The following is a 16,001-nucleotide window of genomic DNA, read 5'->3' as shown; positions in this document are numbered from 1 at the left end:
TTAGCACAACTGGGAAATAATGTATTTTCTAATTACAAGAGAGTTGTGACTTCACACCTTACTTGTCATAAATTACATACTGCTGCATCATTTATAAGGAAATGCCACTTATTAAGGATTCCGTTTTGAAGAGGAGAGCAGAATATTATTTGGGTCAACCTAGTGCCCACAATTTTCATTTGAAAATAAATATGTCTTTAATTGCTGGACGGTATTGGAAAGCTTTTGCCCTTAAAGAAATTTGAAGGAAACAAAATGTCTGAATGCCGCAGCCTCTTTAATAATAGGTACAGTCTCCTTCAATACTCACTATGAGAGGATTGGGAGAGGGTTGTTAGCCACAATCTAGACCTGCTCCTACATATAGCCGCTACATCCTTTTATAGAACCCGGGCCGCATTTTACTTTTGAGCGATACATCTATAGTGCAGGAATGGGGGCTAAACCCTTGCCAGTATGGAGATGCTCTGCTTTTGTGCATTAACTATTAGGTTGACGACCTGTAGAAGAACAGACAATTTTTTCTGTGTCTATTGATCACTGGTTCCTGTGTGGTTTATTCTGCTCCTTTTTTGAACAATTGTTAAAATACTGCTGACACTTGTTTCGTTCATTGTCCCAGGGCAGAAATGTAAACTTCTTCAAGGCTGAAATTGTGTGAACAGTCAGTCATTCTAGTATTTTGTCCAGAATAAATAGTTTGATGCTGAGAGGCTGGTGATTAGTATACCGAAATGTCATGTAGCCCTTCTCTCAGTCAAGAGTTAGACATGAACAAACCGCTTTTGGTTGTAATACCTAGGATGAGCACATACTCTGCTCAGGAAAAGTCATACCCAAAACAGAACCCAAACACTTGCTTGAGGGGTCAGTTTTTCAACGTCATCTTTTACAAAATGCGTTTGGTTGGGAAAAAAAACACTCCCTGGTGCGTGGGCATTGACACAATGCATTACTTGGAAGCTCAAAGTGCTGTTTTGCAAATTCTGATGCTAGCACAACTACTTTGACTAGTTAACCCTGAAAAAGTTAATGTGAAATCTCTGCAAAAACTAGTTCCCTAATCCATATCTTGTTTTCTTTAATAAGGTGTTGCCGCATTTTGCCCGACCAAAAGAGGTAGGGCTCGGCAAAGGGCTAAAAAATTACTTCATAAGGCCTGCCAGTCTGCATGCTTTAGGGTTTATTCACAGTCCTGTCTCCCTGGCATGACATGTAGTATGGATTTCAGACACTTTTCCTCAATTCCCCGGAAGTAGGTGGTGCGCCTTAGAAATGGATAAAATTGTATCAATCTGCAATGACTTGACATTAGATGATCACATTTGTGTGAGGTTTCCTGCAAGTATTTACCAAACACATCCAGTAATCTGTAAGGATGGAAGGATAAAAGATACTGTAAGGGGTGAAAGCAATACTCTGCCCATGGTTGGGCAGGAGATTGCTACAGGTTCTCAAGTGCCCATGAACAGTAGACAGATTCTCACAATGTGGCACAGATGCTGCCAGGAGGAGCCTGCATTGGTATAATGGCGCCTGTTTAAGCGGTCTGGAAGACCCAACACCTCAAGAAATCCTAAGTGCCCATGAACAGTAGACAGGCTCCAACAATGTGAGATTCACGCCGTCAGGAGGAGCCTGTGTAGGGATAATGGCGCCTGGTAAGGGGACTGGAAGACCCGAGGACCTCATCAAATCTTAAGTGCCCATGAACAGCAGACAGCCTCTCTTGCAATGTAACATGGACGCTCATAGGAGGAGTCTCTGTAAGGATAATGGGGCCTGTTAAGGGGTCTGGCAGACCCTGGTCCTGTGGGAGGGGCCTAGGAGGGGTGCAATTGAAAATCATTCATGGCATCGACGAGACGCTGGTGACCCAGGAGTCTTATAGATGACGGTGCTGAAACATGTAAAAAGTGTGGGTAAATGAAAAAGCCCTTGAAACAAAGCACTTCTTTGAGTGGCTACATCCAGAAATGGAGATTGCCTGCAACCATTTGACCCTTCGACCCCAGATGAGACAATATCCCCTGGCCTGAGGGAGACCCCAAATGAGACAATATCCACTGGCCTGAGGGAGACCTAGGGATGTATCTTCGCAGAAGTGAAAAAGTGCTGTGTGCTGCTCTAATCACAGTGTCTGTTTTAAGGAGGGAACCCCCTTGCAAAAGAGTACTAAATGTGTCAATGCCATACCAACCCAGGTCTCTACAACAATTCAATTCCCATGCTTAGTCTGAGGTACTCTCCCCTGATTTATGCAGCCCGTCCATGGCCCTGTCCTGGGAAAAAGACTTGTGTTGGCTTTAGGTAGCCTGCAAATAAACCAAGTAACAGGAACACTTTAAAAGCATTGAGGACACTCTGTCGAACCACTTGTCCAACTACAAAACACAAAGTTGGAAGCACGGAAAGAACATTTTAACTTAATCAAGAGGACTGCTACTGTATAGGGGAGTGGGGTGTTGTCACCTGAACATGGAAAAACAAGGCCATCGAATGCCTAGAATGGTATTGAGTACTCCATGGGTCGACTTTTGCTGGCGTCAGTACCACTGTGGACATTTTGCACTGAGAGCTCTATTTCCAATGTCTGGATTACCCACCCATTACCACCTTCCACGCAGCCCTTGCTGCAAGTGTGGTGTAACCCTGGTGTGTGTTCCCCCAAATGTCATCCTCTCTGATAACCCATAGAAGTCAGCAAGGTGAACTACAGGTCTGTGTGTCTGACCGATTGCCTCCGCTCTGGTACCCAGGGCAGTCTATGAAATGAAGTCCAGACGAGTAGTGCTTGGATGTTTTGCACTGGTGACGTGATGTGTGGAGATCCCCACAGCTGGTGGTACTGTGCAATCAGCAGCAATAAAATTAGGCCGGTGACCTCTGTGAAAATTCCGCAGTTGGCAATATAAGCAGCTGCATTCTCCTCCCATTGCCCTCCTTTGCTTTGTGACACCCGATGGTCAGTTCCGGGATCTAACCTGCAAGCATTATGGAGAATCTGTGGAGTTTTCCATTTCACCTTGATCAACGTCTCCCAGGTGACCTCTACACTCAGTGAGTGACTACCAGGCATATAATCCCCGCCTATTCCTTGCCCTTTGTCATGTGTGATCAATATGTGCCTGATTTTCCATGTCCTTACTCGTGGAAGCGTTTGTAAGGTGAACCACCAGCGGAACACCCTCTCCTGGAAGTCAAGTGCTATGGATGATTAATTCCTGGCGACTCGTATACTCAATATGGGATCACCGGGTGCAAGGTCTATGTCCCTTCCTTGCCTCTGCTACTATCTATCAGTAGCGAGTAACTCATGTCTAGTGCTTGGAATGATTACTTCATAGTAACCCAGACATTCAGTGAGTTCCCACCAAGTCATTCCATACAGCCTGATACTATCCTGCCTCTGTCTGTAGTATGGATACCAGGGAGTGTAACACCCCTGGAAGTCTAGTGCTTGAAATGTTTACTTCATGGCAACCCATACATTCAGTGACGTCCCACCACGTCATTCCATACTGGCTGACACTTTCTTGTCTCTGTCAGTTTCTCTCAGTAGTTGGGATCTCAGGGAGTGTAGCACCAACTGAAAATCTAGTGTTTGGAATGTTTCATTCATGGTAACTCAGACATTTAGTGAATGTCTTCCCACCAAGTCAGTCCATACTGCCTAACACTTCCTTGCCTCTGGTACTGCCTATCAGTAGTGAGAAACTCAGACAGTGTAATGTCCCCTGGAAGTCTGGTACTTTGACTGTTTAATTCATGGTAACCCATACATTCAGTAACTTCCCACAAGTTATTCCATACTGCCCAACATTTCCTTGTCTCTGGCAGTATCTGTCAGGAGTAGGACCTGAGGGAGTGTAACATCCCCTGGAAGCCTAATTTTTGGAATGTTTAATTCCTGGTAACCCATATATTCAGTGACTTCCCACCAAGTCATTCTATACTGCCTGACACTTCCTTGCTTCTGTCAGTAGTTACGATCTCATCTTAGGGAGTGTAACACCCCTTGGAAGTCTAGTGCTTAGAATGTTTAATTCAGGGTAACCCATACATTCAGTGACTTTCCTCTACGTCATTCCATAGCACCGGACACTTCCTTGCCTCCATCAGTCTCTGTCAGTAGTTAGAATCTCAGAGAGTGTGACAACCCTGAAAGCCTAGTACTTGGAATGTTTAACTTCTGACAACCTCTACGTACAATGATTTCCTACTGGTAATGTCTATCAGTAGCCTGGATATCAGGGTTTGTACCTTGGTGTTATGAATGGTTAATTTCTGGTAATTCCTTTGCCCACTCGTAAGTTCAGTGATGTCCCACCAAGTGAATAAATACTCTCAAATCCCATTGCTTCTGGTTGTGTTTATGTGTGAATATAGTGTATCTAAGGGTCTGTAAAGCTGCCCTGGAAGTGTGGTCCTATGAATGTTCATTTCTTGTTGACACTTTGTTGATCAGTGAGGTTAATCTCAGAGAAGTATTTCATCTGTGCTTTGCTTTACGTGTCTGGTGGCACCAGCTTGAACAGGGAAAATCTCAAATCTATTCCTCATGGAAACCATCTTCTCATTGGTGGTGGCAGCTGGCATGTTATTTACCATAGCTGTTCTGGTAAGACCTAAACGATCAGAGAAATGGATCTTAAGTGTTTTCCACATTGAGTATCCGGTCTCCAATTACACCTTTTGGAGACAGATGTGCATGTGAGGTATATCCTCCTTGCAGATCTTCATGTCTTGTGTGACACAATATAGTCAGTAAGGTTATTCTTCCCGAAATAGTCTCTTTGGCTTCAGTGGGTTCCTATCAGGCACCTTCTTGGCTACTTACATCCAAAGCAACTTCAGTTGAAGCTTTGGGGTGCAGGAAGCTTGGGTAGGCCAGTAAGAAGCCAATCCTTATCAGACATATGCAAGAGCAGACAGTAGTAAAGACTACTACTAGGGCACGCACATGAATGTACCTGCCACACTGTAATTATTGAGAAGTAATTAAGGCCATATTGGAGATACACAATGACTGAGTGGGGAGGTTTTTTAACTAGCACCACCACCCTGCCTGCATGGCAGGGGCTGTAGAAGCGCACCTTGCGAGCCTTGGGCTTGCTGTGGGGAAAGGAGTGCACCACAGCAAGCAGTAAATGCCACTTACGAAAGGCAATAGTAACCTTCTCTTCTTTTCAGAATGGATGGAGTATGGCCCTTTTATGCCTTGTCAGCTGTGCATATATTTGCCACTTTAGACTGGACCTTCCTCAAGTTTAGTCTCAGAGAAAATTGCACACACATGGCCATTCTTCACAAACAGTGGTTTGGGAGGAAGCTCCTCGCAGGCTTTAGCTAGATTCACCTCCTTAGAGGTTTCCGGTTGGTCAAAAGGCGGTTTTCTAAGGCACTGGAAGAAGTTGGGAAGAGTCATAAGTACAAGGCAACCTGCCAGGAGAAATGCGCCAGCTGTCCCAAATGAGGCGTAATAGTTTCCTGTTAGGTCACGGAGCCAGCCTAGAGAAACACAAAGAGAAACAAAGTGATTTAGTGAAATCGTCCTAATACCGCATACCTAGAACAGAACAAGCAAGGCTTTTAAATAACATGGGGCCTGATTTAGAACTCGGCGGACGGGATATCCATCACCACTGTGACGGAGTAATCCATCCACCGATTTCTAAATCAGGCCCATGGTCTTTATCTTCACAGAGAGCAAGATTAGCTTCAAACGCTGGGAATCCCCCTAAAATATACATATACGGACAAAACTGGGATATCAACAACAAAATAGACATCTTTCATTAATGCCACTGAAATTACGAGAAAAACCCTAAAATATACACAAAGGCTGTCATTCACACCATGGAAAATCACCCCAATAATACATATAAATTCACCAATAAAGTCAGTCTAGAGTATATATACACCATTTTTCAAACTCAGATCAAAGTAGCACCCAAATACAGGAGTGGATCGAGCTGTACGGTGAGGAAGTCTTCAGATAAGAACTTGAAATCTTTGAAACTTTTATTAGGTTAGTAGGTTATGGTGGGCTGCTAGGGACATTATATAGGGCTGGCACCCTATCCTGCCAGTTTCAGTACTTGGTCTGCCCTGCTTAACCATTCACCTAATGAAATATCAGTATTAGCTGACTGTTGTGTGCTCTTTTGTGCATCATATAAGCTTTTGTCAGCCTTGTATGCTATAGCTGAGTAGATTCACTTACTTGCACAATTCTGTTAGTTGCATAGGCTGTGACTAATTATGGTGGGATGCTAGGGATCTTGCAACTTGGCTGGCTCCCTATCCCGCCATTTTAAATACTATGCCTGTTTTCTTTAACTATTTGTATGAGTTAATACCAGTATCAGCTGAATGCCTTGTGCATTCTAGCTTAATATATATCTTTGTCAACTGCATATATCATCTACAAGCACACCTTGCGTAATTTTTGCACCTTGCCCAAGCCAAGATCAGTCAGGTATAACAGCAGGCAACTTTTAAGAGGTTAGGTAGAACCGTGACCTATTAGATTGAATCTGTTGGGCGATGATCAGATGACAGCAAAGATCCATATAGGTGCACTTTATGTATTACTTTTGCTTAAAATGGTTATATTGGATCTGTAAAGGTTGCACTGGGTTATATTGTTGGTCTAAGAATGACCATCTTTTCTGTGTTGTTTTAACTACTATTTATCTATGACGGTAGAGTTTAGGATGAAGGGTGCAAAAGGCCCCTGATAGAAGCTCTTGAAATCTATTTAGTATATTTCAGTTTTCATAATTACATACAAGAAAGGGCTCCTACACTAGTTACTAAATGCAAATGTTTTTAATAATCAATTCAAATTATTTTGTTATCCACAGATTACAGGTTGTGGAACAAGACAAGTTTGTTTATGCTGTAGAAAGACACTTAATAAAAAACTATGAAGAGGATGGAGAAACGAAAAGGTTCTGTAACTAATGCTATGCACCGGAGGGAGCTCCTGTAATACTGAAGAGAGCAATGTTAAAACTGATAAAAGAGGGAAGGAATCATGTCAATCAAATATTGCTTTACAACAAACACAAGGAGGGGCAATGCAACATAACATAACACTGTATAAATGTGACCAACTCATATTTCCCAACAGTAGGGTGCAATCAGCTATTTCATGACTCGGTGTGACCTTTATGGACTTTTCTTGTATATTGGTTATTGACTTTAAGTAAACCCTGACATCAGAGGGGCAAAGTGCAGAGAAACTGAATCATGTCTCAAAGACTTGATTCAGTGTCCGAGGTTGTTCGAGGCTTTGTACAGGCAGATTCCTTCCCAGTTTATCTTTATTTTTCTATTTTGTAAGAAAAAATGTAAGAACAGATCATAGGTAGATTTTGCATTGTGCATCCAGCAGCTTCATTCTTTGTGCTGCGTCACCAGATTCCGTATTGGCTATTTCATACACTGCATTTATTCTAAAACACATGATTTCCATTGTAAATTAAAAGGATTGTTTTTAATTCCCAAACCCTATTTTTTTGTTGTTGTTAAAATTAAGGTTTGGATCTGATCCGACTGACTTCATATTTGGTATGCAGTGTAATGGAATTTAAATATTCCAGAATGGCGTGAACCAATGGAAAACAGACAAATAGATACAATGAAATATTTTTCTGACATTGCTGCAGAGTTTGGCCATCTTCATTGGGGCAATTTAGGTATGTAATTCCAACTGGGGATTGTGTTTAAAATGAAGACTGTGAATGAATAAAACGTAACCGTAAAGATAGTTCATGGGCAATAGAAAACTCGTAGAGGCGTTTTTTTCTGGCATATGAACTTATAATAGGGAAAGTGTGGGGCTAGCAAGATCATTATTTTAAAGAGAAGGAGACGAAATTAAACAAAAAGATCAGAAAACATTCTTCAGTGTATGTTTAGCGTGTGATCGTAAAAAATCTGCATTCCGATGTAGGAAAAGGGATTTACGATGTATTCTTTGTCTTAGCAATATTAGCGATGCCACATGTTGGCACTTATGCACTGCATTACTAATTTATGTACTGATTTGTGTTTGATTGTTTTTATTTACTTCTGAAATGTACTAAATTAATTTAAAAAAACAGTAAAAAAGTAGTGCAAACGCTCTAAAGTCAATTCTTTTTGAACTTCGAAGAAGCCTGTTTCTTTAAACCCATACTGAAAACCTAAAATGCAGGGAAAGTTGGAGAGTCAGTGGTGGCTTTAAAGTAATTTCTACAATGCATAACAGGACCCAGGAACCATTTCTTGTGCGTAATCTGCTAGTGGAATATTCTTCAACCAGGCAGCAGCAGTGTCTGCATCATTCTCTCCCAATGGGCTTGGGGCTCTGCCTGGAATTGGCCTATTAGCCATTTCATAACAAAATGTAATGCAGGAAACAAATGAGGGATTGTTTAGAAGTGACAAAGCCAGTACGTCTAACCATTCTTCATACTTTAAAGCTAAAACTGTAACACCCTCCTAACATCCAGGGAATTCAGCAAGCTTCCTGCCTTGTGACAGGATTACATGAAATGATTAGTCAAAGATGCGATACTTTATATTTAACTCTGGAAACACCTAAAAGAAAAACAGGGTATGATTTCTCATGACTACCCTAAAGAGAGGTATACTGAATAGGGTTCAATAGCTGAAAAGGCCAGATGCTCATTAACTCTATGTGTTGAAGAGACTGCAACTAAAAAAACTCTGCCTTCCAAGACAGGCAATGCAATGAAGTCCTACGTGTGGCCTCAAATGGAGGAGACATCACATCAGAAAGCATCAAATTCAATTCCCATGGGACTGAAGGTGTCCAAATTGGATCAAATACTTTCTTCCAGACCTTCCAGAAAACTCTACTGCTACCTTGATGTTAGACCTGAAGCCTTAGGGTGGTCACCCCCAACTTTTTGCCTGCCTCCCTCCACCTTTTTGACACTGTTTTTGCTGGTTTTAGGACTCTGCGCACTTTACCACTACTGAACAGTGCTAAAGTGCATACGCGCTCTCCCTTAAAACAAGTTAACGTTGGATCATACCCAATAGGCATATTTGATCTACTTGTAAGTCCCTAGTAAAGTGCACTACATGTGCCCAGAGTCTTTACATTGAATGCTACTAATGGGCCTGCAGTACTGGTTGTGCCACCCACATAACATAAGCAGCCCCTTAACCATGTCTCAGGCCTGCCATTGCAAGGCATGTGTGTGCAATTACACTGCCACTTCGACTTGCCATTTAAAAGTACTTGCCAAGCCTCAAACTCCCCTTTTTCTACATATAAGTCACCCTTAAGGTAGGTCCTAGGTAACACTACGGCATGGTGCTGTGTAGGTAAAAGGCAGGACATATACCTGTGTGTTTTATATGTCCTGGTAGTGGAAAACTCCAAATTCGTTTTCCACTGCTGTGAGGCCTGCTCTTTCATAGGCTAACATTAGGCTACCCTCATATACTGTTTGAGTGGTAGATTCTGATCAGAAAGGGGTGAACATGTCATATTTAGTATGGCCAGAATGGTATTACAAAATCCTGCTTACTGGTGAGGTTGGATTTTATATTACTATTTTAGAAATGCCACTTTTGGAAAGTGAGCATTTCTCTGCACTTAAAATCCATCTCTCCCTTAGAGGCTGTCTCCAATCCACGCCTGGGCTGGGCTGGGCTGGGCTGGTTGACAGCTCCCTTGTGCATTTCACCCAGACAAACACAAACACAGGATGCTCAGTCACATTTGCACACAACTGCATACTGAATGGGTCTTCCTGGGCTGGAAGGGTGGGGGGGGCTTGACACTTGATTTCAAAGGCTAGTGGCCTACCCTCACACAAAGGACGGCCAAACTCCCTATTGGGACCCTGGCAGACCTGTACTGAAAGGGGACCTTGGGCATTTCAAAACCACTTTTTGAAGTCTCCCCCACTTCAAAGGCACTTTTGGGTATATAGACTGGGTCCCTGACCCTACCAACTTAGACACTTCCTTGGACAGACACTCTGAACCAGACACTGCAACCTGCCAAGAGGAGCTGCCTGGCTGCCCAAAGGACTCACCTGGACTGCTTTGCTGTGAAGGATTGTTGACTTGCTGTTGCCCCGCTGCCTTGCAGGCCTCTGGGTCTGCTGAGAAATGCTTCCCAAGGGCTGTGATTGAGCTTGCCTCCTGTTCCTGAAGTCTCAGGGCAAAAAGACTTAAGCAGCCTACCACAATTAACGCACAGCCTGCCTGAAAGAATCACCGCATCGCCGACCCGGAACGACGCAGCCCGGCTCCCCAAGTGGAGATCGACGCAGGAGCAGCGTTTCGACCGGAACTTTGACGCACAGCCCACCGGATCGACGCATCGCCAAGCCAGAAAGACGCAGCCCGACTTCCTGCGTGAGGAATCAATGCAGCGCCTGCTGTGCGACAGCAACTCCAACGCATCGCCCACCGGATCGGCGCAGCACCTGTGACTTAGTCCTGCACACCCAGGATTTCCACACATCGTCCCTGGGCATGAAAAGAGCCTGCATTGCAGTGAGGATCCAAGAATGTGTGTCGGAAATCGACGCAAAGCCCTTTCTGCGTGGGAAGAATTTGACGCATCGTCTGTGCGTGTCCGGAAATCTGACGCAGACCTTCCTTTTTCCGCGGATCTCCTCCGTGCGTGTGATTTTTACACATACCAGGTACTTTGTGCACACAAGAGACAACTGTTGATTATTAAAGACTTAAGACTCTTCTGATAATTGCAAAAGTGATATTTCAACTTGTGCCTATCAAATCTTGATTGTTTTGACCTTAATTTACTCAGATAAATATCTTATATTTTTTTAAACCTGCATGGCGTATTTTTGTGGTGTTTTCACTCTGTTATTGCATGATTTATTGCACACATACATTACACATTGCCTTTTAAGCTAAGCAAGACTGCACAGTACCAAGCTACTAGAGCGTCGGCACAGGATCATTTGGATTGTGTGTGACTTACCCTGACTAGGATTGTGGTCCCTACTTGGACAAGGGTGTATACCTCCTGCCAACTGGAGACCCCATTTCTAACACTTGACATACTTTATTTGGTGAGGTTCCCTTCTGTATGCTGTTACAGATGCACTGTGGAGCCTTACCAAAGCAAACCGCAGCTTAGCTCTAGCCAAGCATATGAAGTTATCTTCTTGACAGGAGATAGGGTTCGGACCCTGTTGCTGACACCATAAGCAGAACCTCTTCCATCTGAAAGCATAAAAAGCTCTTGTTGAAGGTCTTTTAGATTTCTTTCAAATTGCTAAGCATGAATGAGGCAGATTTAAATGTCTTTATTGTCTAATCTCAGGAGCCATACTGCCAAATTTCAGAATTTCAGCTTCCGGGGAAAAAGTAGGTGATGACATCGGGCCAATAGGTTCAGTTTGCATGAAAGTTTCAAATATGGTTAAAGAAACTTTGAAGAAGGTTTGGAAACCACCACTGACTCTAATTTAAAAGCAATGCTAATCATTATTGTTTGGGAACTCCCTAGGTTCAACAAAATTGATTGTATCAGGTGAACGTGGGAAAAAGTGTTGAGAAATTTTCATGACAGGACACTGAACTAGGTCACTGTAAGTCACGCCTATGGTAGGCCCTCTCTGTGTGTGAGGGCACCCCTGCACAGCAAAGGTGCCCCCACAAACTCCAGACCCATTTTCCCAGACTTTGTGAGTGCGGGGACGCCATTTTATGCGAGTACTTAACATAGGTCACTGCCTATGTTCAGCTAGAAAATAAGTTACTTACCTGTAACTATAGCTCTCCAGTATTGGAATCTTTCATAGATTCACATGCTTGAATCATTCCCAGTCATCGAGATGAGAGTCCCCAGTACCCTAAAAAAGACAATATCCCAAAGACATAACATGTATAACAAACAAATTCTCTTCATTTCAGTAACCCATTCAAGTCTTTATGTAAAAAAAGACCAAACTTGAACCTTAGCCAAATCAGAGAGTACCACCATTTAGAACCGTCCTGAGAGAAGCTCCAGCACCTCAGATTTTCTAAGCACTAATGCACTAATCGATAATTAAACATATGATATACAAAGGTGAGCTTCCCCCGGGCGGCGGGTGGGTCGCATGTGAATCTATAAAAGATTCCAGTACTGGAGAACTATAGTTACAGGTAAGTAACTTATTTTCTTATTCCAGTATTGGAACTTTCATAGATTCACATGCTTGAATCAGACTAAAAAGCAGTATTAAGAGCACATTGCATTAATTGCACATTCCAATCCCTCAATCAGAGATTGTCGAGCTATACTTAATAGCATGAAACACATTATGCTCCGTATATACAACATTCTAAACTTTCCCCAATACTTATATACTAGGGCAAAGGAAAACATGCAAAGACCACAAAGCAAACTTAAAACCTTGCAATGTGCGAAGAAGAAGAAAGGATGGAGGGAGGCAATGTGAGCTCACCGTTACTGGAACAGATGACGCTGGACGGCCCGACCAACCACTGCATCTCCCTTAGGAATGGCATTCAGACAATAGTGTGTCGTAAAGGTGTGAGTTGTCTTCCAGGTGGCTGCTCTGCAAATGTCCTGCAGGGGTACACCTGCAAACAGTGCCATGGACCCAGAGACAGTTCTCGTCGAATGTGCCCTCACTGAGGATTGTAAAGGTTTCCAGCTGCTTGGTGGCAAACGTTTATAGCCGCTATTATCCATCTGGCTATACTTCGCTTAGAAAGGGCCTGCCCTTTCCTAGGAACAAATAATTGAGTAGACTTCCTAAAACTCTTGGTTCTCTCCAAGTAAAACTTAAGGTTCCTTCTGACATCCAACGAATGGAGAGCTCTCTCTGCCGGAGATGTTGGGTTCGGAAAGAAAGATTTTAGAACCACTGGTTGGTTAATATGAAAGTCTGATGGCAACTTTGGTACAAACTTGGGGTTTGTGCGAAGTATGAATTTATCTTGTTTGAAAGGGAGGTAAGGCTCCTAAATAGTTAACGCCTGGATCTCACTGGCCCGCCTGGAAGATGTAAGGGCTAGAAGCAGAGCCACCTTCCACGACAAATGCTTCAGATCCGTTTTGTGTATTGGTTCAAATGGGTGTTTCATAAGTTGAGAAAGAACCGCGTTGAGTTGCCAGGACGGTGGAGGAGGCCTTACTGGCGGAAACACTCGAAAGAGCTCCTTGAGAAACTGATTAATTAATCTAGATACCCACAGAGATGGAGCTGTAGGCGAACACCTGTAGAGAGATATCGCCGCCAAGTGCACCCTAATGGATGCATGTGCCAAGCCTGTCGATGCCAGATGGAAGAGATAGGGTAGTATTCGCTCCGGCGGTGCCAATAGTAGATCAATGCACTCTTTCTGACACCACAAGCAAAATCTTTTCCATTTCAACAAGTATGATTTGTTGGTACTCCCCGCTCTTGCCTTTGCCAAAATATCCCAACACTCAGGCCGAATGTCTAAATGGGCGAACTCATTGTGTTCAGGAGCCAGGCCGATAACTTGAGTGATCTGAGGTCTGGGTGTAGATCCTGGCCCTCGTTCCTCGTCAAGAGCTGTGGTGACACATTCAGCTGAATGTGATCTGCCTCCGAAAACAGGAGGAGCTCCGAGAACCAAAGTTGGGGAGGCCAAAACTGAGCTATTAGGATGAGTCTGCAATGTTCCTGTTTGATATTTTCAAGCACCCTTGATATTAGGGGAATGGGTGGAAAAGCGTAGGCAAATATTCTGCACCATGCCATCGAAAACGCATTCCCGCAAGAGCCGGATGGTGAACCCAACTTGAGTAATAGCAGCATTTGGTGTTCTGCGGGCTTGCAAACAGATCTGGTTTGGGTTTCCCCCATCTTTTGAAGACCTGGTCGAGCACATCCTGATTCAACTCCCATTCGTGACAGGAGGACATCAGTCTGCTGAGAGTGTCTGCTGTCTCGTTCTGTCTTTCTTGTAGATGTTCTGCGCGTAGACTGATGCCATTTCAAATGGCCCAATCCCAAATCGTCTGCGATTCCCGAGACAGAAGGAGAGATTTTGCTCCCCTCTGTTTGTTTAAATAATGCATGGCTGCAGTATTGTCGGTCCTTATGAGAACTGCTGTGTGCTCTATCCTTGGAAGGAAAGCCTGCAGGGCCAAGAAAATCGCTCTCAACTCTAGAATGTTGATATGATACTTTTGGAAGGAGTTGCTCCACTTCCCACTGATTTGAAGATCCTGAAGATGTGCTCCCCAGCCCTCTAGGGAAGCGCCTTTGATGATGACCAATGGGGGCCGAGGTGGCAGGAAAGGAAGACCTACTGCGAAGTTCTGCTGACTTTTCCAAGCCTGGACCATCCGAGGAGTTACACTGATCAGATTGTCGAACAAGTTGTCTCTCTGTATCCACTGGAGATCTAATTCCTCTTGCAGGGGACGCATTTTTAAGCGACAAAAAGGGACTAACTCTATGCAAGAAGACATCATCCCCAGAAGCGATTTGTAAGTGTGTACAGAAATAGACTTTTTTCTTTGCACGCTCCTTGCCAAGGAAACAAGTTTTGCTTGTCTCTCTATTACCGGGAAAGCTTTGTCTCTGGTGGTGTCGATCTTTGCACCTAGGAAGGTTGTTACCCTTGTAGGTAAGATGTTTGACTTGTTGTGATTCAGAGTGAGACCCAGCTCATCGAATAATGCTATGCAAGCTGTCATTAAGTCGTGAGCTGCTTGAGACGATCGCGCCTTGATGAGCCAATCGTCTAAGTAGGGAAAAATTTAATTTTCTTCTTTCTTAGGAAAGCTGCCACTGGTGCTAGGCACTTTGTAAAGATCCTGGGGGCGGACTTCAAGCCGAATGGAAGGGCTTCGAATTGGATATGGCTGCCGGCTACCACAAAACGTAGATACTTCCTGTGGGCAAGTGAAATTGGAATATGAAGTATGCGTCCTGGAGATTTAGAGACGTCATATAATCTCCGTGGTTCATGCGAAGAAGAATATCTTGCAGTGTGACCATTGCCAAAGGTTTGGCGTTTGAGGTACTTGTTTAGGCCCCTGAAATATAGAATGGGACGCCAAGATTCCCAGTTCTTGTGTACCAGGAAGAAGCAGGAGTAAAAACCTTTGCCTTTCTCCGAGGAAGGAACTCTCTCTATTGCTCCCTTTTTGAGCATCGTCACAACCTCCAGCCAGAGTTGTTTTAGATGCTCTGCATGAAGGTATGAAGGGCAAGAAGGTGGGCGTTGAACGAACTCTAAAGTATGGCCAAATCGAACAATGTTTAAAACCCACTGGCCTGATGTAATTTGCTCCCACTTCCTGTAGAAATGTAATAGCCTTCCTCCTATCTTCCTGCTCTGTGGCAAGGCTGTAGCCGGAGCCTGAAAGTTGTCATTGTCGTCCAGCTGCCTGAGTTATAACGGAGTCCGGTTTCGGGCGACTAAAAAGACACGCTGGAGCGTCCTCCGAGGCCTTACACTTTTTGTCCAACCTGGGCAAGACTGCTGTTACCGTAGCCGGGTTTCTCATTACCTTGAGACCTTCCTCCCAGATATATCCAACAATAGGTATGGAACGAACACTCTTCTGTTACGGCTCCTTGAAGTCGTATAAAAAACAATCCATCTCTTTGGATGCCATGGGTATCCCAAATCTATTTGCCGCCCTCTCAAGCAAATTGTGGAAAGCCCCAATGTCTCCAGGGGGAGAATCCACAGGGGTAGGCGATGGAGAGGAGGGTGTCAGCAATATATAATTGTCCCAATCCGAGCTGTCCTGCAATTCCCCTTCTCTCTCTTCATCCGAAGAGTCCGTAACTTGTATGAAGGACCTTTGTGGGGTACTTATGGCCGATCTAGGGGGTGCTCTAGGCTGTGGCACTGGAGTGGCAGGTATGGATGGAGGAGGTGTCGTCTGAATATCAGGTTGCAGCATTGACGGAAATCTCCTTTTTTAATCTGACAACAAAGACTGCAGATCAGATATAAGGTAACTCAGAACACAAACCATCTCCCCTGGA

At 43.9% G+C, this 16,001-nt stretch overlaps 1 protein-coding gene across 5 annotated transcripts in view; it reads right to left on the bottom strand.

Moving 5' to 3' along the window:
• Window positions 1–256: 256 nt before the first annotated feature.
• The window catches only part of LOC138266823 (monocarboxylate transporter 13-like), a 355,804-nt gene continuing 340,059 nt past the window's right edge, over window positions 257–16,001 (bottom strand). For 4 of the 5 annotated variants that reach the window (XM_069215495.1, XM_069215493.1, XM_069215498.1 and 1 more), the window contains one exon: window positions 257–5,511. In XM_069215495.1, the coding sequence (XP_069071596.1) occupies window positions 5,249–5,511 (263 nt within the window). In that variant the 3' untranslated portion in view covers window positions 257–5,248. Of the gene's footprint in view, window positions 5,512–11,126; window positions 11,233–16,001 lie in introns of all 5 variants that reach the window. The other variant, XM_069215494.1, reaches the window with a different exon arrangement.

Source organism: Pleurodeles waltl, chromosome 12 (genome assembly GCF_031143425.1).
Source record: "Pleurodeles waltl isolate 20211129_DDA chromosome 12, aPleWal1.hap1.20221129, whole genome shotgun sequence".
NCBI classification, from domain to species: Eukaryota; Metazoa; Chordata; class Amphibia; order Caudata; family Salamandridae; genus Pleurodeles; species Pleurodeles waltl.
The sequence above is the reverse complement of the archived record's forward strand: the minus strand, read 5'-3'. Positions and strand labels throughout refer to the sequence as shown.